General features: G+C 40.6%; 1 protein-coding gene across 1 annotated transcript in view; it reads left to right on the forward strand.

The window, feature by feature from the left end:
* The window catches only part of CFAP54 (cilia and flagella associated protein 54), a 405,582-nt gene that overhangs the window by 375,883 nt on the left and 2,824 nt on the right, over positions 1–26,875 (forward strand). Inside the window, exons 64-67 of the mRNA XM_040408225.1 lie at positions 2,057–2,259; positions 19,931–20,122; positions 23,597–23,703; positions 24,995–25,163. Of these exons, the coding sequence (XP_040264159.1) occupies positions 2,057–2,259; positions 19,931–20,122; positions 23,597–23,703; positions 24,995–25,163 (671 nt within the window). The remainder of the gene's footprint in view (positions 1–2,056; positions 2,260–19,930; positions 20,123–23,596; positions 23,704–24,994; positions 25,164–26,875) is intronic.

Here is a 26,875-nt window from a genome sequence, read left to right on the forward strand (position 1 = left end):
GGTCCCGTCGACAGCAGGTTTGCCAAAACACTGCAGGCAGGTGAGGAGACGCTGGGCGCACTCTGAAGGCCGCCATGGCAATTTTTAAATCTACCGCCAGGCTCCCGGCCATGCGCCGCGTGACGTCAACACGCTAAGCCACGCCCCCTCAGCGTCTGACGTCATCACCCGGCGGCCGGAGAGAAAAAGCCTAGTCCTAGCCTCCCTCCGGCCGCCTATCCACTCCGCATCAAGCCCCACTGGACCGCCGCAGGAGGAAGCTTCGCCGGGGCCACCAAACACAGAGGGGCCCGGGCACAGGCTGCATACAGAGGAGGGAAGAGCCGGACCTCCGGAACCGACCTCAGGCCTGACAACAATCCGGTAGGAGAAGAAAAACAAAAAAAGATAAGAAACATGGAGTGTTAAGCTAAGGAACCCAGACGAGCTCCCAGCACACCTCTCTGGTATTCCTTCCTTGACAGGACAGGAAAGAACACTGGTGATGAGGGGAAGGGGTGGGGTTCTTAACCTCTCTGTGTTTTTTCCTGTCCTATCAGAGGAAGTCAATCTCAGGTTGTGCTGTCATGGAGACGACTGGGGAAATATATACATATATATAGGCACATATAAACACACATGCATGCATAGATAAATATGGACACATACACACACATGCATACCTAGAGATATATATAGACACATATATACATACTGTGGGGATTTGTGGTAGACAGGCTAGCGGACGCAGTATAGAGGCAATCACAAAGTCTTTAACTTAAACAGTTCGGTGTTTATTTACACATAAGGAAACACAAAATGACCGTTCACAGTCTTGGTGTTTGTTCACACCATGCAATGTCCATAGAACAAAATCTTCACCTGGTTAGCAGTCTTTCCCCCAGCCGTCCACAGCAGGCTTTAGGTGCCTGTTTTCCAGCTTGCGGTTTTCAAGCCTTTAGCACAGCACCAATTCACTGATCCCAAAACAGAGTCTTCACATCTTCCCGGTCAGATGGAGGATCAACCACACACAGCTGAGACTGCTGGCTGGGTTTTATATAGGCCAATAAAGACCCGGCCTGGAGCGTGGGGAGAAGCCACCCACCCAGAACTTTGGCTACTCCCAGTAAGAGCCGGCCCGGATCGGCTTTACAGCAATACTAACAACAAACAGAGTCAACCAGTACTAGCAGCCACTACCACTTAAAACTACCGGCTCTTACCTCACCGAGGCCAGGAACCTCAGTGACACATACCTTCCATCAATGACGGCCACTTGCACCTTCCTACAATACATACATGCATACATGAGAGGGCTTAAATGCTGCATTGCGTTTGGGTGTGAATAAAACATCACCTATTTTCTACCACAAGACCGGAGTGCTGCTCATTTTTTCATCTTCCTATACATGCATACATAGATATATATACACACACATAACAAACACAGATTTTTCACATATCTTTCTACTTGGAGGTTGCAGGAGAGTAGCAGTCAGGAGGCATGGAGGAGGAGGGGAAGGACCGCTGACAGTATGCAGAGAGGTTTTTTCTTCCTGACCTCTGCATGCTTCCTTCTGAGTGTGGACCGTTGGGCAGCATCAATCAACGTCAGCAGGCACATGTGTAGAGCCGGCTCCTCATTGGCTCAGCGTGCCTGCTGACGTGTAATGGTGCAGCCCTGCGGTCCTCCTGAGCCTGCACTCCTGAGTGAGTCCAGACAGATATGCAAATAGACAGCCTTTTTTCATGGGGCTGACACGGGCGGCCCACTGTGTGATCTGACCAGATAGCGCAGGCCAGAAAATACCAGCAATTATCATTAACCTGGTAACCAGGGTTAGCGGTGCGCTAAGCGGATATTATAAACTTCTGAGCGGGGGCACAATAATTGCTGTGTGGCCGCGCACACGCGCAGCTTAGTGGGAACACTGCTCTCCAGTGCCCACAAGCTTTATACCCTCACATGACCTTGTTATCTTATGTTAGCCCTAGCCTAACCGTAACAGATACAATATATCATCTGAAATGACAATATTCTAATGCTTTAATTTGTCTCTAAATTTTTTTACAGATTTTGATAATGGGAAAATGCCTGCCACTGACACATTGTATACATCTGTCTTTGATAATGGGATTACAGTGCGCTATGCGGAGATGCACCTGTTCCTCAAGAAGTGTCTTTACTCTTATTCCACATGCTGTGTGAATGACTTTCCTGCCGAACTACTGTGGGGACTGGAACAGAAAACAACCGGCTTTTATACTCCATCTAAGGTATATTAGACTGTATGTGCCTGTATATTCATATGGATATAAAGTAAGAGCTTCATATTATACTGTGGATCAAACATATGCCTGCACAAAAGAAGAGTTGTTCTCTTAAAGGGGTTCTAAAGATAAAATCAAATAGCATTAATATAAAAGAGCTCTAAAAAATATTCACTGGTAATTTACCTTACATCGGAATTCAGTGCTTAAAGTGATCCTATCACTTGGAAAATGCTGTTCAGTTTATGCCCATAATGGAGGAGAAGCTAAGTAGATTGATATATAGTTTTATGAAAACAGAGATTGTTGTCAATCACTGAGTAGGTCCACCCACCGCACTCCTAAGCATACAAAGAGCAGAGATATAAATGATACAAGTTATACTGGATCTTTTCTAATAAACCTATATATCAATCTGCTCAGCTCCTTCTGACCTATAACATGCTACCTGCAGATTACATGGTGACATATCTTCTTTATATATCCATCTGCTCAGTTCCTCCTAATCTATAACATGCTACTTGCAGATTACATGGTGACATGTCCTCTTTATATATCAATGTGCACAGCTCTTACTGCTCTATAACATGCTGCCTGCGGGTTACATGGTGACATATCCTCTTTATATATCAATGTGCTCCGCTCTGCTTGCTTTATAACATACTGCCTGCAGCTCAGACACCATGATCAATGTGACAGATTTCCTTTAAAGGGGTTGTCTCACTTAAGCAAATGGCATTTAAGATGTAGAGAAAGTGAATACAAGGCACTTACTAATGTATTGCGATATTGCATCCTATGCTGGCTGGATTCATTTTTACGTCACATTATACACTGCTTGTTTCCATGGTTACGACCACCCCGCAATCCAACAGCAGTGGCCGTGCTTGCACACTATATGAAAAAGCACTAGCCTATGCGCACTCCCATGGTCCCGGCCACCAAAGTGTCCGGTGCTTTTTCCTATAGTATACAAGAATGACCACCACGAATGGCTTGGTCATAACCCCTGGATTCAAGCAGTGAATAATGTGATGGAAAAAATTGAATCAAGCCAGCAAAGGAGGCAATATGGACAATCACAATACATTAGTAAGTGCCTTCTATTAACTTTTTCTACTTCATAAATGCCATTTGCTAAAGGGAGAATACCCCTTTAAACCTTGAACTTGGAGACACAGTTGCGAGATGCTTCAGTGCTCAGTTATAGCCCCATGGTAGACAATAGGGTAGAGCGAATTGGGTTCAGATTGCTGTATTTGAACCTGATTCCTGCTAGCTGCTGCTATGTCTATGGCGAGCAGGAAGAGAGAAGGGAGATGTCACACGCGCACTGCGCACACCTTCCCTTTGATACCTGGCACCCCCCTCTCCCGATTTGATATTGATGACCTATCCTAACCACCACAAAATAAAAAGTTTGGAAACCTACAGTGATTTCTGAAATGTACAATTCTTTTTTACGATATTTTTTGAACATGGTATTCTGTTGGAAAAGACACGATTTACCTTCTATTGAGACAGATCAGTGTAATGTTATTCAGAAGGTGGAATTATTTTTCTAAAACCGTTCTTGTTTCCAGCTCTCTGTGGAGAATATAGCTTTGAGGTGTAAAATCGAATTAGTTAAATATAACCTATAGCAATGGTTCCTTGCTAATGATTCAAGTAAATGTCATCTCTCTTCTAATAAATCAGTGTTTTTTTCTAATTATTACTACAGTATGTTTACATAAATCTGGGAATTTACTTTCCTAGTGAAAATGTTGTTACCTTAGCAACTAGCAAGTAATTAAGCTTTTTTCTACTTGCTGTGTGCTCGGGAAACATCATTTTGTGTTTAAAGCAATTAAGTGACATGTGAATGCTAACTAAAATATACACACTGTCTTCTGCTCCGAGAGTTACAATTTCCTAAATGCCAGCAATGACCTTACCATCTGTTTCCGTAAATGGGGGTGCCAGCTGAATCAGTGGGAAGCCTTTACATTTAGAGGATTACAAATCTGACTTTCTTTATGCAGCACAATAAGCTAATCATTTGAAAGAATCAACCTTCTTCTGTGGTAAAGCTTCATATTCTCAATTAATATATGTTTTAGTGTCAAAATTACACATAGGGTCGTATGAAATGACCTGAAATCTGTCTTGGTTTTAATATACGTTTTCCGCCTCGGCAGAATTGTTCCCGTACTGACCTCCTGAAATAGTTGGCTTAAATCGAAGGAGGAACGTGATCTGAATAAACAAATGGATTTTTGTATTGTAATGTTTGACTTGCATATTGTTCGGTGTCCTAGAGAAAGTGCCCTGTCTTGCGTTAGGGCTGGACCTTTCAGTTGAATCCACACCAAATGCTATATTTTTGTTTTTGTTTCGTATAACTTTTAAAAGCAACTATACTTATGCATATGTTACTAGTGAGTTAATTTGTATTTCTCAAAAATATAAAGTGATATAGATAAAGCAGTACAGAGTATGAATTTAAAGAGATTCTGCTTGGGTATGGGTACAAGGCAAGTTTCCTTAAAAATGGCAATTTATTAGACCCTCTATTATAAATGTTATCCTGTGCTTTCCAAACAAAGTAATGTTATAGATTATCAATTACCTATCCTTAGGATAAGTCATCAATATCAGGAAGAAGGGGGTCTGACACCCAACACCCCAATGTTAAGCTGTTCACAGCAGCTTGCTATGTGGAACTAATACAGAGAGCAGAGCTGTAAGCACAGATCCATCCACTGTGTAGTGCTGGGTTACTGCAGCTCAGCACCATTTACTTGAATGTTACCGTCACCTGGGGCACAAGAATTCCATTCCATGTCTAGTGTTTGAGCCTTACAGCGGGTAGTCTCTTTGGTCCCTAGTGTCTTAGAAAACTCAAAGGTCTTTGTGCCACATATGAGTTTATATATGCCACATAAGAGTATATAAGTGCTATAAGGTGATACTGGGAGGGGTCGTGATAGAAATTTAGCATTGCTGTCAATAAATTCATGTCATAGAATGTGTTACCTCAAACCAAAAATGATAGCTGCCCACTAAACTTTTTTTGTTCTACCTGGCTCTATTTCTTCTCGAGCCTTCAATGATGAAAAAATGTGTATACCTCTATGATAATCCTCACGTGAGGAGGATATACAGTGGGCCATAACGGCTTGCCATCATTGATGGAACAATGAATTCCAAATTATAGTAGCAAATTCTAATGGAAAATATCAGGACATCTGTCCATGAGCAACATCTCAAGAGAATGTGGGTCATGCAGAAAGACAACAATCGTGAGCACGCAAGACGTTCTACCAAAGGATGGTTAAAGAAAAATAAAAAGTTAAAGTTTTCAAACTGCCAAGTCAAAGTCCTGACCTTAATGTAAAAGAAATGTTGTGAAAGGAACTGTAGCGAGCAGTTCATGCAAGGAAACCCACCAACATAATAGAGTTGAAGCTGTTTTGTGGGCCAAAATTCCTCCAAGCCGATCTGCAGGACTAATCAACAATTACTGGAAATGTTTATTTCTGCACAAGGGGTTCACACCAGATACTGAAAGCAAAGGTTTACATACTTTCCACAGACGTAATACTGGATCATTTTCCTCAATAAATAAATAAAGTTTAACCCCTTCCCGGCATGCGCTGTACATGATACGGCACAGCAGGGAGTGAGTTTCCACATTCTGCCATACATGGTCCACTGATTGGGCGGCAAAAGAGCTGTGCTTGATTAGTACAGGGTTCCGGCTGTTACTGCTGTAATGACTGACAACAGTGACCGCAACATCTAAGGAGCTTACAGAGGGAGGGAGCTCCCTCTCTCAGCCCATTGGCTCCCTGAAGTGCGATTGCAGGTGCCAGTGGTTGCCATGGCAGCCAGAAGCCTTACAAAGGCCTGCTTCAGAAGCCTATGAGGCCTGGACCCAGGCTGGGTCTCGTAGGTACACTGTCAATGAGAAACTAACAGTTTCGAACAGTACAATACAGCAAATTGTGGGTACTAAAAATTGCTATTAAAACTCTAAGCCTTCTAATGTCTTAAATAAAATAACGTTTACAAAATGATGCCAACATAAAGTAGACATATGATGAATGTCAATTAATAACTATTTTGTGAGATATCACTATCTGTGTTAAATGCAAAGAAATTCACATTCAAAAAAGCATCTTGCCGATCAGTTGTGTGAATATAACGCAGCACTCATACGGGTACTGTGTGCAATTATAGCATTCAAGTGAATTGGGACAGAACAGCTATAATGACACCTGCTTGCTGCTGCACAGTGAACAGGTAAACAGTCAGTAGAACATAGTACCCACATGAGCGCTACATTATATTTACACAGCTGATCAGCAGGGGTGTCTTCAAACTTAAAACATGCTTATGTAGCAAAACAACAAAAAATTGCTAAGCCAGCTTCACATCTGCAACTAGCTGTTTTAAGGACGAAAGCACTATATCAGAGAAAAGCTAATAGGAACAGCTGTTTTAGTTGCAATGCCTGGGGGAAACCTCTGGATGGGTACTATTTATATTATGGAGACCAGTTGATATACATGAGGACTGTTGTAGGCTAGACAACACTTTTCTTTATTTCTGGGTAAAATGTATACAAATTATCATGTCTAACATCTGCTGGCATCAGATAGGCATAGGAAAGCTAAATTGAATATCTTTCCCAGAAACCTAGAGGGGCATCACGTGGCCTACAATACTGAAAATGTGTACTCCACATACTAGGAGCTCTCCATAATGAGTACTTCTTAGACAATTCATTGTCGAGAGGCACGGATTAGTATACTGGGGTCTCTCTAAAAAATTTGGCTTCGCGTAAGAATTTTAAAAGCAATTCTTAAAATGTTTAAGAAAATTTCCGAAACCAACTTTTTAAGGACCAGTTCAGGTCTGAAGTCACTTTGTGGGGCTTACATAGTGGAAACCCCCCATAAATGACCCCATTGTAGAAACTGCACTCCTCAAGTTACTCAAAACAGATTTTACAAACTTTGTTAACCCTTTAGGTGTTCCACAAAAATTAAAGGAAAATGGAGAGGAAATTTCTAAATTTCACTTTTTTGGCGGATTTTCCATTTTAATCAATTTTTTCTTTAACACATCAAGGGTTAACAGCCAAACAAAACTTAATATTTATTACCCTGGTTCTGCGGTTTACATAAACACCCCACATGTGATGTAAGGGCACACGGCAGGGCGCAGAAGAAAAGGACATTTAGTGAATCTGCAACTTGCAGACCAAAAAGCAGAGGCTCTAAATACACACTTCAGCAGGCAGGATCATGCAAGATAGGATTAGATACACAGCTTAGCGGGCAGTATCACACATGAGAATCTTTGATACAGGAACAGTAGACTATCGCAGATGATAGATTTAGATACAGAGGCACAGCAGACAGTATATGACATGATAGCTTAGATACACAGCTCAGCAGGCAGTATAGTACAAAATGGGTTAGATACACAGTCCAGCAGGCAGTATAGTACAAGATAGGATTAGATACACAGCTCAGCAGGCAGTATCGCACACAACAGGCTATGTATCAGGCTCAGCAGGCTGTATCATACATGATAGGATTATATACATATGTATTTGGATGTCCTTGCTGTTTATTGAACTCCTGAGGAAAGAGCTTTTGGACTGTCAGTGATATATAGAGACACTAGCAGGATTCATTATGGGTGTAGTAAGATCGCCACAGGAGGTGTAGTGGGAGTAGCTCCTGCAGACTGAACAGTGGGGAGTGGAGTCAGCCTATAATTCATCACTCAGCAGTGCAGCCATGCTTGTTTATAAAAAAGTTAGGTATTCAACAAAACAGGAAGTGGATCTGCCAGGATACCCTGAAGCCCAGACAGGGGGAAAGAAAGCACAGATATGAAAAACAGGTATTGAGGGTATATAAATATATAAAGAAAAAATGTGGAGGATTCAATCAGCACAACCCTGTATGCAGGTGCACATCGCTATGGCGAAATACATATACAATCGCAAAAAACACAAATGCAATAGCACTCTGCAACCAGCACTCTGCCCTGCCTCTATGCTGGAGGAGGCATTGGTGTACATTTTGGCCAAAGCGTAATAAGCCACTCACCACGTCAAGGTCGCCTCTAGGAGTGGTCCCTAACACTAGTTCCTACCTGTTTATGGGCCATGATAGCCACACAAAGTCCAGGGAATGCAGGTCAGCATGAACGCCAGGCACACTCAGCTTTTAACCCCGTCCGGTGCCATTACAGCTTTCATCGGATCCAGGGATGCAAGTACCAACATGCATGCTGAGCCCACTATATACTTCTGGAGCCAAATGGCTACTGGTAGGTGCTATATAAGCAGACTCAGTTTTATACTGACTTTAAAACCAGCCTCCAGGACAGATTGACTGGTCAGGTGTGCAATGACTGCACGGAGATCGCCACGCCTCCAATATATACTACAAAGAAAAAATGTGGGGGATTCAATCAGCACAACCCTGTATGCAGGTGCTATTGCATTTATATAAATATATATACATACATGGTGAGAGGTGTTAGGAGCACATAAAAAATATAGATTTTTGGACCTGACTCTTTAAATTGTGACCACTTTTTCATCTTTTTAGTTGCAGATCTGCTATTCTTGGGCTCAGTGCTTCTCAGACTAAATGGATCTGTAGACCAATGTGTATTGTGGCACTGGAGCTGGCAGAGGGCCACATGACGGCCATTGAAAGGGTGTATCTCACCCAGAGGAGCCTCTGTGAGAACAGAAAAGTCCCGGAAAAGCATGGAAAGGGGGGGTTGTTTGCACCAGTAGTGTGTCACCAAGGGGCCCGGCCTTAGTGGAGTAAAGGCCCTAGATATAGGTGGCCACTAAGCTAGTTGGTGGACACCAAGCTACTTAGTTTAGCTGGCTCCAGCTAGTCCAGGGCGGGCTTTTACTGGTAACAGACAATGTGTTGGGTGGGTGCCTGTTCCCCATGCTCCACTCCGGGATTTAAGAATATGCCTATGTCCAGGGATGCTATTTAATCCTGTTGCTGGACTTGGGTGAGGCTCTCAGTCTGAGGAAGGAGCAGGCTGTGCTAAAGCCTGTGGGAGCCGGGACCCTCTGACCCTGTGTGGGGTAAGCACTGCAGTGTTTTGGGGAGCTATACTGTTTAGTCAGTGGCCAGACAGCTGAGGATTGACAGCTGTGTTGATTTATGTTTTGGTTGCTGTTTGTGCATGAAGACTGCCAAATAAATGCACTGTTCGGACACTAAAGCCTTTGTCTGGAAGAAGTCTGTGAGAATGACCCCCGAATAAAAGTATGTAAGATGACTATGGCACTTACATATATGGCCTTTATTGAAATTCTGTGCCATTTTCTAGATTTCATAAGGCATGCCCCTTGTTTGCCATGTTTTTAAAGGGAACCTGTCACCTGGATTTTGGGTATAGAGCTGAGGACATGGGCTGCTAGATGGCCGCTAGCACATCTGCAATATCCAGTCCCCATACCTCTCTGTGCTTTTATTGTGTCAAAAAAATGATTTTATATATATGTAAATGAGGCTACTAACGTTTCCGGATCCCAGCACCGCCCCACATACTCTGATTCTCCTCCTTGCTCCCCGACGTCACAAAGCTAGAGCGCTGTAATCTCGCTATGCACAAGCTAGCTGTGGCTGGGCTCAGAGTCAGAGAACGCTGGACTCATCTCTCAAGCATGGAGGAGACAGGACTCATCTCAGGTTCATTTACATATCTATAAAATAGTTTTTTTGACACAATAAAAGCACACAGAGCTATGGGGACTGGATATTGCGGATGTGCTAGCGCCGATCTAGCAGCCCATGTCCTCAGCTCTATACACAAAATCCAGGTGACAGGTTCCCTTTAATGCTGTCCACACAGAGGTCTTGTCCGTCTTACCTACACATTATCTTACATCTGGTAGCATTAGAGGCACAGCTCACTTGCATACCCTGTTACCTACACATTATTCACAAGTAGCCAGAAAGTGGCCAACTCCTTTAGGTGAATATCCTGGTGATAGATTCCCTTTAAAAGTATGTGCAAATTTGTAAAACAGGTTCCAGAATAAAATACAAAGCAAAATGTATAATATCAGACCGCATCCTGATGAACAGTAAACTTAGTTGACATCAACATTGTATTGAAGTGTTGTATAGACCTATTTGTTTGTGTTTTGTTCCTTCTCCTATCCTATCATTCGGTTTTGCTTAGATCATCAGTGCAGTTAAGCTGACAGGTGCAGGCGGAACCGTGTATTACCCTGTCTGGAGCAGATAGCTAACAAGCGTACACTCCTTTGATTATTTCGTCTCATAGCAGAAACAAAGCTTTGTTGCTTTAAACATGTCACGATGAATTCAGTCAAAGCCCCCCCTCCCCCCGTAATGTCATCACATGTTTTCTACCAGGATGAAAGTGTCATTATGCAGGCGTTCTTCATTATGAGTAGATTGGGCAGATCCGCATCTGAAATTCATAACCTCCTTTATTGAAAATCTGGCATGCAAATATTTTGATTTTATGAAATAATTAAGCTTTGGTAAATGTTAAGCCTGTTCAATGCTGTGGGGGTTTGTTTTTCTGGAATTATTGATTTCATTTTCCCTTGGTCTGGTGAATGGAAATACAGTGATTGGATTTATCCATAGGGATGATTAAATTTTGAAAATCCTGCTAAAGCGGAGATAATGATGTTTATTGGGTCTGGTCTATTATTTAGTAAGGATTGGTGTTATCAATGACATTTCAGAGGTTGCAGATTCTTATTGACAGTGTTTTTGTCCGTTTTTGCACACACTTGGCTGTGCACATATCACTTGGTTTCCTGCACATATCAGAGCAAATTTGTATATCATTGTGGCATGTTTAAATATAGGCCAAATATTACATTTAAAGGGGTTGTGTCATGAAACATAATGTACATTTTCCAAACCAGCATCGGGATCTCAATACTTTTTGTAACGGTATGTAATTAAAAATGTAATATAGCCAGTGAGCTATTCAATAAAATGTATCTGTGTAGCGCCACCTGCTGTTTATTCTTGTCCTTATTTTTTGTCCGTCTCACTGAGCTGGTCGAACGTGCTCAGTAGGGATGAGTATAAAAAAAAAAAGTTTTAGAGCATAACATCAATGAGGAAAGTTCATCAATGAGAAGAGACTGTGTGTATGTGTGTGTATATATATTTATTTGCCACTGTTTATCAGATGCAGTAAAGATGTAACGTTATGCCACCCCTCTACCAGCAGTGAATATACCCTAGCATTGACAGTGTCCTCAAATGGTAATATGTGGCAACAAAAGGAGAGAGGCGCTCACAGGGTAAATATGTAAAATTAGAAGGGCCCTCTGAGAGGGAAATATAGTCTGCTCACCTATTCGTGCTGCACCAAACTTGGCGCAACACCAGTGAAGGCAAAGCAGAAAATATTACTGTTTGGGGCAGCCGGACTTATCCGAGATCCTTAGGCGGGAGCCAAACCGCCGGTTGGATAGACTGTAGCACTAGAAGGCAGCCGGACCGTGGTAGTTGAGCTTGTGGTGGATAACACAAGGTGCAGAACACAACCAGGTGTCAAGTATAGTTTTACTTTATTCTGAGACAACGCGTTTCGGGGTACATGGGACCCCTTTGTCAAGTCTGGATCACTGAAGCAAAGCAGCTAAGAAACGCGATCGAGCTGTGCTGTACAAGCACGTGGGGCTTCCAAAGTGTTGTGCAATTAGGAAGTGTCCTCAAATGAGAAGAATGGATTAAATACCCCAAATTAGAGGCAGCTACATCTCCCCTATAGAGTGATGTTCACAGTATTCCATAAGAGTTACAGCCACAGTGCCCCAAGAACAGACAGCCACAGCCTAAACAGGTAATTATAGTGCACCATAACATCCACTATCAAACATTTATCTCCTCCACAGTCCTACACCACTCTCTAGTGCTCCAGCAAGAACTAACTTTGAGCTGCCAATATGAGTCTACTCAGAACTAATTCTCCTCCAGTGTCCAATTTCAATATTAGAGGAAGTCTGCCCACCGGAAGCTATCTGAGACTTAATACTAGGATAAAGGCACTATGGCAGAGTATTCTGTGGTAACAGGACTGTGCTGTCAATCTGTAGCTGTCCCACCAAATACAGGACACTTTGGAGACATGTTTACATGTAAGTCTTGAAACATAGCATTCTAACTAAAAAGATCTGGTAAATGTGGGGAACCGTACTCACTTGACCAGTGTACATAGGTAGGGACACCAAAACGTTTAACAAAAGTCCTCTTTATTTAGGCTTTTTCATCAAAAGTACAGCCAGTACATCCAGATCGCAGCTGGGTCAAACAGTTGTAGCACGCTCTGACACTGTTACTTCACACTGTCTGCCTTTCTTCCAGACTGAGACACACCTAAGATCCAGCAGCAGGATTAAATAGGATCCCTGGACATGAGCATGCCTCAAGTCCCGGACTGGAACCTAGGCACCCACCCAAGACATTGCCTGTTCCCAGTAAAAGCCCGCCCTGAACTAGCTGAACCAGCTACACTATCTATTTTCTGTGTCCACCAGCTAACTTAGTGGACACCTAGACTAGGGCTTTTACTCCACCAAGGCCGGGCACCTTGGTGGCACATTCGTGGTAAGCAAGCCGCTTTAGAATACTTCCTGCAACATTCTGGGTGACACATATCTCCCCTCATAGATGACTCCTGTCACCGCCTCACATAAGTTAAAGCAAGTTAAGCAGATAAATATGTAGTTCCTAGAAAAGATCCAATTTAAGACCACATGCACACAACCGTATCTGTATTTCGGTCCGTAAACCAGAGATCCACAAAAACCAGATACTTTCCATGTGCTTTCCCCATTTTTCTCTCTCCCATCAATAGACATGGTTATACGCACCAGAATAGGACACGTTCTATAATGGGTGAGGCTGACATACAGTATAGATGCAGACTGTACACATATGACATCTGTGTGCTGTTTTCTTTTCTTTTTTTTTGTGGACCCATAGAAATGTACGTGCAATGAAAAGGTAAAAAGTTGCAATTAAGATGACTGTCTCCTATAGAAGATAACATAAATAAAAGTAAACCAAAGACTAAGGAAACAAAGAGAAAAAGCGAATAAAAAAGAGGCAGACATTAAATTGGGTAATTGTGGAGAGGTCAGGAAAGATGCAGAGGAGTGGAACATACAGTACTGGCCAAGAAATTAAGTTTTAATTTTAATACCATTTCACAACATCTTTTCGATATGATTTTCTGGCTGTGAACTATTGAAACTTGCAAACTGCTTTGCTCATCTTTGGTAATAAGACTAAACCCGTTATGTTGTTCAGTAAATAGAACTATTATACCTCATTAGTTCTTATGTTTTGGATAGCAAATGTGCCTTTCTGTAAGAAAATAGTATGTATATGTAATTATTTCTAGCCTAATAGGGAAGTGTAATAGCACCGGGTAAAGAGCAATCCATATATAATTTGTCCTTCTTTCTTGTCTTGTGAGAATAGCGATTAGCATGTCCTTCAGAAGGCCAAATAAAGTTTTAGATACTTGATCCCGCAACATGATTACTGTTCTGCCTTGTTATAGAGGAGCGGCCATTAGGCGGTATCTGCAGGCTGAATCCAAAAGGTTTGAGATGGACACAAATTTTAGTTGTCACAAACTTTTGATACTTCAATGTTTTTCAATCTTTTTGTGAGATGTTTCTATGGTATACTGAAGTACAATTACAAGCTTTTTATATATATTTTGTAAACTTTTTCTGACACATACATCAAGTCTTTTTAACCCCTTCATCCCCGGGCCTGTTTTCACCTTCCTGCTCAGGCCATTTTTTGCAAATTTGACGTCACTTTATGTGGTAATAACTTTAAAACACTTTTACTTATACAGGCCATTCTGAGATTGTTTTCTCTTCACATATCATACTTAATGACAGTGGTAAAAATGAGTAAAAAAAAAAAAAATTTATTCATAAAAAAAATACCATATTTACCCAAAATTTTTAAAAATTAGAAAATTTCCAAATTTCAATTTCTCTACTTTTATAATAGATAGATAGTAATACCTCCAAAAATAGTAATTACTTTACATTCCCCATATGTCTACTTCATGTTTGGATTATTTTGAAAATGAAATTTTATTTTTTGGGGACATTTGAAGGCTTAGAAGTTTGGAAGCAAATCTTGAAATTTTTTGGAATTTTTTTTTAAGGTCTTTTTAAGGACCAGTTCAGGTCTGAAGTCACTTTGTGAGGCTTACATAATAGAAACCACCCAAAAATGACCCTATTTTAGAAACTACACCCCTCCAGGTATACAAAACTGATTTTACAAACTTTGTTAACCCTTTAGGTGTTCCACAAGAATTAATGGAAAATGGAGATGAAATTTCAGAATTTCACTTTTTTGGCAGATTATATATTTTAATCCATTTTTTCCAGTAGCAAGGCAAGGGTTAACAGCCAAATAAAACTCAATTTTTATTACCCTTATTCTGCGGTTTACAGAAACACCCCACATGTGATCGTAAACTGCTATACGGGCACACGGCAGGGCGCAGTAGGAGAGGAACACCATATGGTTTTTGGAAGGTAGATTTAGCTGAACATTGTTTTAGATGCCATGTTCTATTTGAAGCCTGATGCACCCCTACAATAGAAACTCAAAAAAGTGACCACATTTTGGAAACTACAGGATAAGGTGCCAGTTTTATTGGTACTATTTTTGGGTACATATGATTTTTAAGTGCTCTATGTTACGTTTTTTGTGAGGCAAGGTAACCCCAAAAAATTTTTGCCACCGTTTTATTTTTTTTATTTTTACTGCGTTTACCTGAGGGATTAGGTCATGTGACTTTTTTTATAGAGCAGATCGTTATGGATGTGGCAACACCTAATATGTCTACTTTTTCTTATTTAAGTTTTACACAATAATAGCATTTTTTAAACCGAAATAATGATATTTTTGTGTATCCATAGTCTGAGAGCCATAGCTTTTTTAATTTTTGACCGATTCTCTATCAAATTTTTTGCGGGATGAGGTGTCGGTCTGATTGGTACTATTTTGGGGGGCATACGCCTTTTTGATCACTTGCTGTTGCAATTTTTATGATGTAATGTGACAAAAATTGCTTTTTTTAAACTTTTTTTTATTAATTTTAACGGTGTTTACCTGAGTGGTTAGGTCATGTGATATTTTTATAGAACTGGTTGTTACGGACATGGCGATACTTAATACGTATACTTTTATATTTTTTTCACTTTAGCACAATAATAGTTTTGAAGCAAAAAAAATCCATTGTCTGAGAGTGATAGCTTTTTTATTTTTTGACCGATTCTCTTAGGTAGGGTCTCACTTTTTTAGCGGGATGAGGTGACGTCTAATTGGTACTATTTAGGTGGGCATACGCCTTTTTGATCACTTTTTGTGATATAATGTGACAAAAATTTCTTTTTTTTTACTTTTTTTTTTTTTACGGTGTTCACCTGAGTGGTTAGGTCATGTGATATTTTTATAGAGCTGGTTGTTACGGACGTGGTGATACCTAATATGTATACTTTTTTTTATTTTTTTCACTTTAGCACAATAATAGCAGTTTTGAAACAAAAAAAATTATGTTTTAGTGTCTCCATGTTCTGAGAGCTATAGTTTTTTTTATTTTTTGGGAGATTGTCTTAGGTAGAGGCTCATTTTTTGCGGGATGAGGTGACAGTTTTATTGATACCATTTTGTGGGACATAAGCCTTTTTGATTGCTTGGTGTTGCACTTTTTGTGATGCATTTCTGAGGTGTTTATCGGACAGGGTGGATCATGTGATATATTTATAGAGCCGGTCATTACGGACGCAGCGGTACATAATATGTGTGGGTTTTGTTTGTTTTTTCAGTTTTTTATAATAAAATAAGGGGAAGGGATTTTTTTTTTTTTTACATTATTAATTTTATTCCTTTATCAATTTTATTAAAACACTTTTTTTTCCCTTTTTTTCCTTTACTTTATTTCTGATGTTCACTTTTGGGGGTCTGATCCCCTCTGCAATTCATTACAATACATCTGTATTGTATTGCATTGCATTGCCTGTTAGTGTATGACTACTCAGGTTGCCTGAGGCTGGATCTCCTCGGCACCCGTAGAAGGCAGTTCCTGATGCCGTGCAAGACATTGGGCAGCCTCTACACGGCATCGGGCTGCCTTCTGACGCATCGGGGCCCCGCCACAGCAGCGCGGGGACTCGATGGGATCACTCACCCGACACAAACCCCTTCTATGTCGTGCGTTCCCGCCTAATACGTCAAATTGCGGGAACGCAGTGGTTCCCATGACGTAGTAGTACGTCATAGGTCGGGAAGGGGTTAAAGACTTCAGCAATTTGCTCTGACATGCAGGATATCAGCTTCTAGGCAAAATCCTGATTTATGGCAATCCGTTCTTGCCTAATCAGTGCATTTGTTTTTCTGCCTGTTAAATCCTATTGAGAACCACAGGTTCTCATTGGGATTAAGATCTGAGGAATTTCCTGGCCAAGGACCCAAAATTTCAATGTTTTGGTCACCGAGCCACTTAGTTATAGCTTTTGCCTGGCAACATGGTGCTCCATCGTGCTGGAATAAAGCATTGTTCTCCACCAAATTGCTCCTGTATCTTGGCAGAAGTTTTAATACCATTTGGACAAAAAGATCTAAAAACACTGAAGCAGCAAACTGTGAAAATCAAAATGTGTGTCAATCTCAAAAAGTTTGGCCACAACTGGACTAAAGATGTTTATCAAACTTATGAATCTTCTAAATCATGTAATACAGAATGATAGGATTTGCCTTAAAGGGGTTTTGCCACTTCAGCAAGTAGCATTTATTATGCAGAGAAAGTTTCCATGGTTACGACCACCCAGAGAGGCTGGCATTTTTTCTTATAGTGTGCAAGAACGACCACCTCTGCTGGATTACAGGGCAGTTGTAACCATGAAAACTAGCAGTGTATAATGCGATGGAAAAATTTATCCAGCCAGCAAAGGAGACAATATGGACAATCACAATACATTAGTAAGTGCCTTGTATTAACTTTCTCTACATAATAAATGCTACTAGGCCTCATGCACATGACTGTTGTTGTGTTCCGTTCCGCAAAATGGGGTTCTGTTGTTCCGTGATCCGTTTTTGTTTCCGTGTGTCTTCCTTTATTTTTGGAGGATCACCAGACATGAAGGAAAGTAAAAAAAAGTCTAAGTCAAGTTTGCCATGCAAATGATAGGAAAAAAACGGACGTGGACGCACGGACGCGGATGACAATCTTGTGTGCCTCCGCGTTTTTTCACGGTCCCATTGACTTGAATGGGTCCGCAAACCGTGTTCCGTGAAAAAAATAGGACAGGTTATATTTTTTGACGGACTGGAACCACGGTTCACGGACGCGGATGACAAACGGTGCATTAGCCGAGTTTTCAACGGACCCATTGAAAGTCCGCAGAAAATCACGGAACAACGGACACGGAACACAACAACGGTTGTGTGCATGAGGCCTTACTGAAGAGAGACAACCCCTTTAAGACCACCCCCAGTCATCTATCAGTGACTGAGAGCTATGTACATATGCATACACACTTAGGCCTTATGCACACAAATGTATTTTCGGTTTGCATTTTTTACGGATCAAATGCGGACCCATTCATTTCTATGGGCCCACAAAAAAATGTGGACAGCACACGAATAAATAAAAAAATAATGGCTGCACACACATATAAGCAGTAAAGCTGAGAAATGGGGATCATTCTAAATTCAAGTGGTACTATACCTACTATTTGGATCAATGGAAGCTCTTAGCGCACATTTTGCTCAAACTTGTGTCGGGCCCATCCACAACGCGTCAAGGTGGCTTCCGCGGACGGGTCGCTATCACTAATATACCGCCTCTCTTGGACTTAGTGCTGCCATTTTTCTTCAATGGCAGCACTCGTTGCATTATTTTATGTTCATATAATTTTTGTGCTGTAATATCACTGTAGATGTTTACTGTGTACTTTACCAAACTGTTGTGACATGACTATTGTGATATCACTATTTGAATTATCCCTGTATTGTGACATCACTTTGAGCATTATTACAGTGTTGTGACATCACTGAGGACATTATTACACTATTGTGATATCATTCTGATCGTTATTCCTGTACTGTGACGTCACCATAAGAATTATACCTGTACTATTACATCACTGAGAGCATTATCTCTGTACTGTGACATCACTATGAGAATTATCATATTAAGCCAGACACATATGCAAGCGATTTGAATGTGATAAACCCGCAGTGCATGTCAGTGAGAGGTCCTGTTCTGGCCTCTGCTCCTCTGACAGGATCGCACAACATAAGGCCTCATGCACACGACCGTTTTTTTTTGCGGTCCGCAAAACGGATTTCCGTTGTTCCGTGATCCGTGACTGTTTTTTCTTCCGTGGGTCTTCCTTGATTTTTGGATGATCCACGGACATGAAAAGTGAAAAAAAAAACTAAGTCAAGTTTCCATTGAAAATCATAGGAAAAACGGACACGGATCACGGACGCGGATGACTATCTTGTTTGCATCCGTGATTTTTCACGGACCCATTCAAGTCAATGGGTCCGTGAACCGTTGTCCTTGGAAAAAATAGGACAGGTCATATTTTTCTCACGGACTGGAAAAACGGATCACAGACGCGGAAGCCAAACGGTGCATTTTCAGATTTTTCCACGGACCCATTGAAAGTCAATGGGTCCGCGTAAAAAAACGGAAAACGGAACAACGGCCGCGGATGCACACAACGGTCGTGTGCATGAGGCCTTATACTGATTTATAATGTTGTGTAACCCTGAGGGTCCTGGAATCTATTGTATAATGCTGTCAGTGTAATTCAGTACATTTCAGGACTTACTAAGACATTATTGTGTGCGTTTTCTTTGTGTATTAGGCAGACCAAAATAATCACTTAATTTTGAATATTCTGAACTTGCTGCTATATATGGTCGTGAAGTGGGGTCCAAGTTTTGCTATGGGACCCCATGGTTATTTTGTTACGTGCCTAAAGACATCATATTTGTGTCTAGAAGCAATGCATTGCAATGGAATTATACATTAATCCATTAAAAAGGGCCATATATCACTATATGAAATTGGAAGCATATGGCGGTACAGTATGACTCAATAGATTTTTTTATGGGTGTTGTACTAAAGATTCTGTACTATGGCTGTGCGCATGAGCCCTAAAGAATACAACTGCTTCTCATTAAAATGCATATTTTGTATGATTTGGGGGAAATTACTAATTAAAACTTTGTCCTAAATGTAGCACGAGCATTGGTTTAACAGAATTCAAGGCAAACTTTTATCAGGTCTGATGACAACACCTATGGCAGATTGCTTTTCTTAACTGTTTTCTGTGTGATTTTATTTCTGGCTTTAGAGAAAATGGCTTCCAGGTATCCATACTGAATCCATATTCCTCCACATTGCATCCTCTAGTGCAGTAATGTGGGATATAGAAGCTGTTTGTCTGAAGTGTAGCCTACTTATCTTCAGTTGGTTCTATTTTGCAGATTAACATGCCTGTGAATTGTACTACCCATGTCAGGTATAAGTCTTTTACATCGCTGATGAAATCTAATAGCTCATTGTATCTGTTTTTTAGGCAAATTTGGGGGCTAAAGAGTTTAATCAGCGTACACCACAGCCAATGAAATCTCCTTCCACTGGATCACTGGAAAGCAAATTAGAAGTTCACGGGGAACAAATGTCAACACATGCTTTAGACCAGGAACTTTGTCTGCAGTGGTATATTCCACTCTTGGAGAGATCAAGACAAGATCAAGGGAAACCCACGGTAAGGCATACTATAGGACAGTGGTGGAGAACCTATAGGATGGATGCCAGAGGTGGCACTCAGAGCCCTCTCTGTGGGAACCCGCACCCTGGAAAAGTCTATGGTGTACCAATATGCCTTAGACTTTTCCTGCCATTCATCAGCGCAGGGCGCACTATGCACAGCACAGGCAGCGCACTGAATGTAGGCAGGCTATTATAGCTAAGGGATAAAGTACATGGAAGATATACTATATTGGACTGTAGTATTCAGGGTAAATTGCTGTGTTGGCACTTTGCTGTAAATAAGTGAGTCTTGGGTTGCAGTTTCAGCACTTAGCCTCTAAAAGGTTCACCATCACTGGTATAGGATATGGTTTTACAGGTCTTTTCTAAATTAAAAGTGAAAGATTTTGGGTCATCACTTTGTTTTTACGAAAGAAATGTATTATAGTCAATGAAAATATAGATGGAAACTATATACAGAGGCGTGAAAAAGTATTTATCCCTTCTTAATGTCTTCTGTTTCTGCAAATCTTCCACACTTTCTTTTCAAACAAAATGTAATAAAAGCTAACCTGACTGAACACAAAATTCATTTTTTAAAGATAGTCTTGTACCAAGTAGTGACCAGGACCCTGAGTAATTTGATGTCTCACATACGTGGTAATTTTAATTAAATCAACGTTTGACAGACACAGCGTGAGCTGAGTGAGTCTGGAGTCATGAGCGGTGGGCTTCCCCCATCTTCATGCCACTGATTGACAGCTTTCTCCCTATTACTGTGTATTGTGTGCAAGTTGTCAGTCAGTAGTGGGGGAAGCTGGAAGCTCATGAATATGGAGGACTCCAGAGATTACACACACCATTTACAGGAAACTAGACTATGTAGAGGATAGGTAGAACAGTACAAATACTCCTTTTGTGGAGCTTTTATTATATGGAGTTGTGTGAATATAAAGTTCTATTCTACCAGATTCTGGAAAATCGGACATCATATAGCACATGACAATCTCTTTCTAACAAAGCTGCAACTAGCCCTGTACCTCATATGAAATTAGAGATCTCCCCATTCATTGCTCCAATTGTTCTGCTAGATTCAATTCAGACTGAGAGCCCAAGGGTGTGTCCTTTTTCAGCCTTTCTGCTGCTGCTGTTTCCCTGTAACACAGCTTCTAACAGAAGATATGTCTGTTGGCAGGTGAAAATTGAAACTGAGTACGTGTGACCACCTCAGTGATTGAATAACTCAGTGGCTATACAAAATGTTTAATTACATGCAATTATAAAAGTATTCAGATCCTGGTTTGAAAAATGTAGAATGTTTTGCGGTACAACCCCTTTAAGTATAATGGAGGTGGAGCTTCAATGTGAATTCCTCTCTGCATTGAGTTGTTTTTTAGCCTCTCCCTTCTGCTCTGAGTGACAGCTGGAGTGGTCTTCTGGTTGGATGTTACAGCTATTAGAACAGTGATCAGGGCCTAACAAGCAGCTCACTGCAGAGAGCCCTTCACAGTGAGCCCTGCCTTTAGTGCACTTAGGTAGCAGAATCTGGTAGAATAAAACTTCATATTCACACTACTCCTGATGTAAGCTTTATTTGTACTGCTGTGTCCAGCTCCTACCTAATGCCATCAGTAGTTTCATACAGGAAAGGCAAGAGAAGGAGAAGGGAAAACGGGTAGGAGCATTATGTTAGGTAAAGAATGTAGCTGATAAAATGCTCACCTTCACAGGTTGCTGTAAAGCCATAAACACCCAACCACACTCTGTCTCTGGCCACCAGTAACGGGCCAAACTACATAAAGCAGGGTAAGTAGAAAACTCAGGCTCTGCCCATATATGTGAAGAAGGTACTCAGGCACAGTGCTATACATGTAACTTTTATTGATAGATGAATAACGCGTTTCAGGGCCAAACGGGCCCCTTCCTCAGATTCCAATTAATATTATCAGTTATATTGATTTAAATCTGAGGAAGGGGCCAATTTGGCCCCAAAAAAGCATTATTCCTCTATCAATAAAGATGACAAATATAACATTATACCCAAGTACCTTCTTCACTTCCATGGGCAGTGCTACCTGAGTTTTCTACTTACCCTGCTACGGTATCAGCAGTTTGGCATAGTCAAAACTGCTGACAGACTCTCTTGAAATGACAAAATCTTAGGTTGGTGCCACGATTAAAAGGTTCTGATAGGCAGCTACAAGTTGTAGCAGTGCAGATATACTCAATTTTAGCTTGGATGAGTTTAACATTTATTACATTTAACTGTGATATCACAATATTGTGTAATCCTTATATTGTGTAATAGACTCTATTGATGATGTGGGGTTTGGGCCCAAAGAATAATTTCCTCTGGTGAGCCCAAGGAACCTAATCTGACTATTGGATACTGTGAACTAATGTGACAAGAGCCCAAGATCAGCTATTAGCTACTAGATGGGCGACTGTAATATAGTGGCCCTACAGTTATATGTCTATGTGTTTCCTATTTATCTAGCTATCTATTTTACATTTGTCTCTCCTTCTGTCTTAAATTCTATCTCTATCTCATATCTATCTGTGTGTCTATTTCATATTTATCTTTTGGTCTCATATCTACGGTATCTCTTTCTGTCCGTCACTGAAATGTGTAGCTTTGACCTTATTTTATTGTTTTTTAATGTCATTAAATATCTTTTAGTAGAATCCCTTAGTGCAGCTTGCTTTATTTTCTTCTTGCTCCCTGAGCAAACTTGTCCTTAACTTGACTATTCCGGTGTCCTGAGAGGCCTATCTGGCAGAGAAAGGCAGGAGCCTGGGATCCCTCTCATATGGGAATGATTTTGCCTTCATCTAGTGTTTTGCTTAGTATGCACAACATTATCTGGTGGGGTGCTATTACCGTTATGCTGTAAGCTACACACTAAGGTATTACACTAGGGAGCGCCCCCTCTATACTTTTCTTTCATAGAGTAATCTGGAGAACCGAGGAACATACCTGCTGTAGCCTCTGACCATGCAGGTCGCCCTCCAGCAAAAGAATAAGCAGCCCCAATAGTTTCTGTATTCATATGCAAGAACCATCATTGTGATGTCACAGAATAGTGTGATGTCATGTACTCATTTGTATAGTGGATCCTGTGGACCAGTGTTAAAAAAAGAGCCCAAGATCTATCTATCTCATATCCAGTATCTGACTGGCCTCCAGGGTACCCAAGAATCCTCATGTGGGCCCAGTCTTTGATACCATAGTGAGCCCTAAAAAAAACAGACAAAAAAAATGTTTGGAGGATATGCAGGTTGGTTCCCGAGAATAATTCTCTAGTGGGCGCAATGAACTCCAGTCCGACCCTAGTTCCTTCAAGGTTTCTGGTGTACAAAAGTCATGTTTGTGACTTGCAAACCTCTTGTTTGTGATTTTATAAATGGGCGCGGCGAAGGTGGGGAGAGTAAGCTAATATTATGCTATTTACATGACCTTTATAGTATATATTATGTATTTATACTGTAGGTATTGCTAATGTATGCCTATAACAAGCAGAATATTGACGTTAAAGACCCAAGAAAATGTGATCCATCTGTAGTCCTATGTGGCTATCTTTGGGTTTCTTTGACACAGTAAGTACAATATTATCGATGCATCTAGATGGTAGATTGTAATCCCTCGCGGGAAGGGCCCTTTCTCTCTCGTCTTGTTCATGCTTAGAGCAATTGTCTGTATTATGTATGTGCACACCTTTTCATATGTATAGCGCTATGGAATGAATGGCGCTTTAATAATAATAAATAATAATAATAATGTTTCTTAGCACAGAACTAGCTGCATTCACATCTGACATTCTGAACAACCTATATTCAATGTACCAGACTGGGACCAGTGTTTCCATGATCATTGTTCCTGATGCAATGCCAGCTCTGCTGTTAACACATTAGTGCATGCTGGTGCAGGGACCAACAGTCCAGATGTCTGTTCCTTTGCCAATGTGCTGTGCATGGACACTACAATCTATTTTGTCACATCACAATCTGAGCATACATTTCACAGTTACAAATTGTCCTCAGCAAGACACACTGCTAACCAAGAATTACAAAGTGGGCAGAACATTACTACCAGTAGATGCAAGATACTAGGCAGTCCCCCATTATGTCTTTCTTATATTATGTATCTATATCATTCCCTTCATTCCAGTTTTCTGGCGCAATAAAGTCACAAACCTTGTGTTTGCTAAATTTAGGTGCAAGTGGCATTTCTATGCCGCCCTTGCCACTTTCACGAAATGGTTGTGGCAAGGATGGGGCAGCAGGGCCAATATATTTATCTTCTTTTACACCAGTTTTCTGGTATAAAATAAAACTGAAATCTATACCAGAAGTAATAATAAAATGCCTTTGGCAGTCTATTCAAATAAAGCATTGCAGGACTAGAATGAGATTCATAAAATAACCAATCTGGACAGGGACGCAACCCTCTTGCAGAAATTTTCAAGTAGTTAAAGGATGCCACACAGAATCCTTCACCATAAAGTCTGAACAGTGGCAAATGATATAATGTTCTTTACTCCAGGCGTGCTAAACAGAAAAACCTATATCGGGAAAGACGCAGAACAGCCCAGAACGGTGAAGCACCGCACAATTCAGTAAAACAGTGATTTATAGTACTCACAAACACAGATAAAAAGCAGGCACATCAAGCGCACAAAAGCGCATAAAATCCACACTGATTTCTCACATCTACCGGCCCAACTCCAGTAACGCTCAAAAGCGTCTTCCAGGGCACATGTGCTGCACAGTATGAATATCCTTTTCATCGTGTATATTTAACCCAATGGTATTTTGACCTGTTTGTTAAATGATTAAACCTGATTAGTAAAGTTGAGTCATTTTAATTATACTTTTTTTTTATATCCAGTGTCCAGTCATTACATGAAAATCTTTGTAATCTGGTGCAGAAGGCAGAAATATCCTTACACAATGTGAGTGATACCTCTGTACCAGGCAGTAGTGAAAAGCAAAAACGATCTGCTCAGATGGCTACAAATAACCCTGATCTGAAACCCGTCAAGATCACAGAAGAACAGGTATAATAGACAGCTCCCAATCTGTAGGGCAATTTATGTGGGAGGCTGAGAGATGGAAACACATTGATAAGCATTAGTATTAGTAGCTTGGTTGTCACACTTGGATACAGGAAGGAACACATCAGTATCTGGTGACAAGCCAGGGATCTATGTATCAGTCTCCAAAATTGCATGTCATGGCAATAGATACACTTTTCATGTTTCTGCTTATCTGGCTTATTTGAAATCCATATTTACTGACTCCCATTGAGTCTGGAAGTTTACATGAAGGAAAAATGACTAATGTGCTAATGTTCTGTTGTATGTTCTTGTGCTGCGGAATAACACATAAACTGATTACTTGAATTGTCCTTCATTTTCTCATTTATTTAACATTATCTTTTCTGTTTCTGTATCTGTATTGACTTTCTGTTCTTTTATAATTCACAAAGAGGCTCACTTGCCATATTGATTGTATTTCATAACTTTTATAATCATTTTGCAGTTCTGTAAACCTGCCCCTAATTTCCATGGGCAGATTCCGCTCTTACAGCACTTAAAAAAAATCCTTGCTACATCTCTGTAGGTGTCAGAATATAGCCTGCATTGAAGAGGCAGTCACAATGTGTTAATACGCATCACAACAGCTCTTGTCAGAACACATTATACTGCTGGTGCTGCGTTCGCCCAGAAGTCACATGGAAGTAATTCTAACATTATGGCTTATATATCTATCTATCTATCCAAATCTATCTATCTATGTCTACCTATCTGTCTATTATATATACACACACATCCCCAATTCCCAAAAAGTTGGGACAGTGGGTGAAATGTAAATAAAAACTGAATGCAATGATTTGCAAATCTCATAGACCTATATTTCATTCACAATAGATCATAGAACACATATATGTTGAAAGAGACACTTTATCATTTCATGATAAAAATTAACTCATTTAGAACTTGATGGTAGTAGCACATCTCAAAAAAGTTTGGACTGGGGCAACGAAAGGCTGGAAAAGTATGTGGTACTAATTAAAAAAAAAACTGAAGCTGGGTATAAAAAGAGCAGGTTAAAGAGGCAGATTCTCTCAGCAAAGATGGGCAGAGGTTCACCATTCTGTAAAAAACTGCACCTAAAAATTGTGGAATAATTTCAGAAAAATATTCAACATAAAATTGCAAAAGCTTTGAATATCCCACATCTGCAATACATACACTGACGAAAAAAAGGGTAACAATGTTTAGAACTTTTGACTTTCAGGCTCCATATCTCACCATCCACTACAGCTTCAAACTTGAGACTACCTTAATTTTATAGACAATCATCTTGGCTATCTCATACATAAACTAGATATGATAGCATATGATTAGTTCTGCAGATTCTTGTCAAGAAACTGCATTGTTACTGCTCCTGGTTGTTGAACAATCTTTTTCTTCTTTTATACTACAAATTACCTGTTCTCACATTCCCTAATAGCTCAGTGTGTTATTAGGTTGATTCCCAAGTGAAAGGTCACTAGTTCAAATCAAGGAGCAGCCATGAAGAAGATTTCCCAGGAAAAGAGAAATAGCATCATCCAACTCATCGATAGCGTTATCTCGGCCAAGAAAATTGGCAAACTGCATCATGTGAGTGCCATGGCAGTTGGAAGAATACAAAATGAAGTGCATCCATTCATGCCAAGAGGTGGATGTCCAGGCAAAATATCAGAGTCAACTATTTGGCTCAT

This window comes from Bufo bufo, chromosome 1 (assembly GCF_905171765.1).
Source record: "Bufo bufo chromosome 1, aBufBuf1.1, whole genome shotgun sequence".
Taxonomy (NCBI): Eukaryota; Metazoa; Chordata; class Amphibia; order Anura; family Bufonidae; genus Bufo; species Bufo bufo.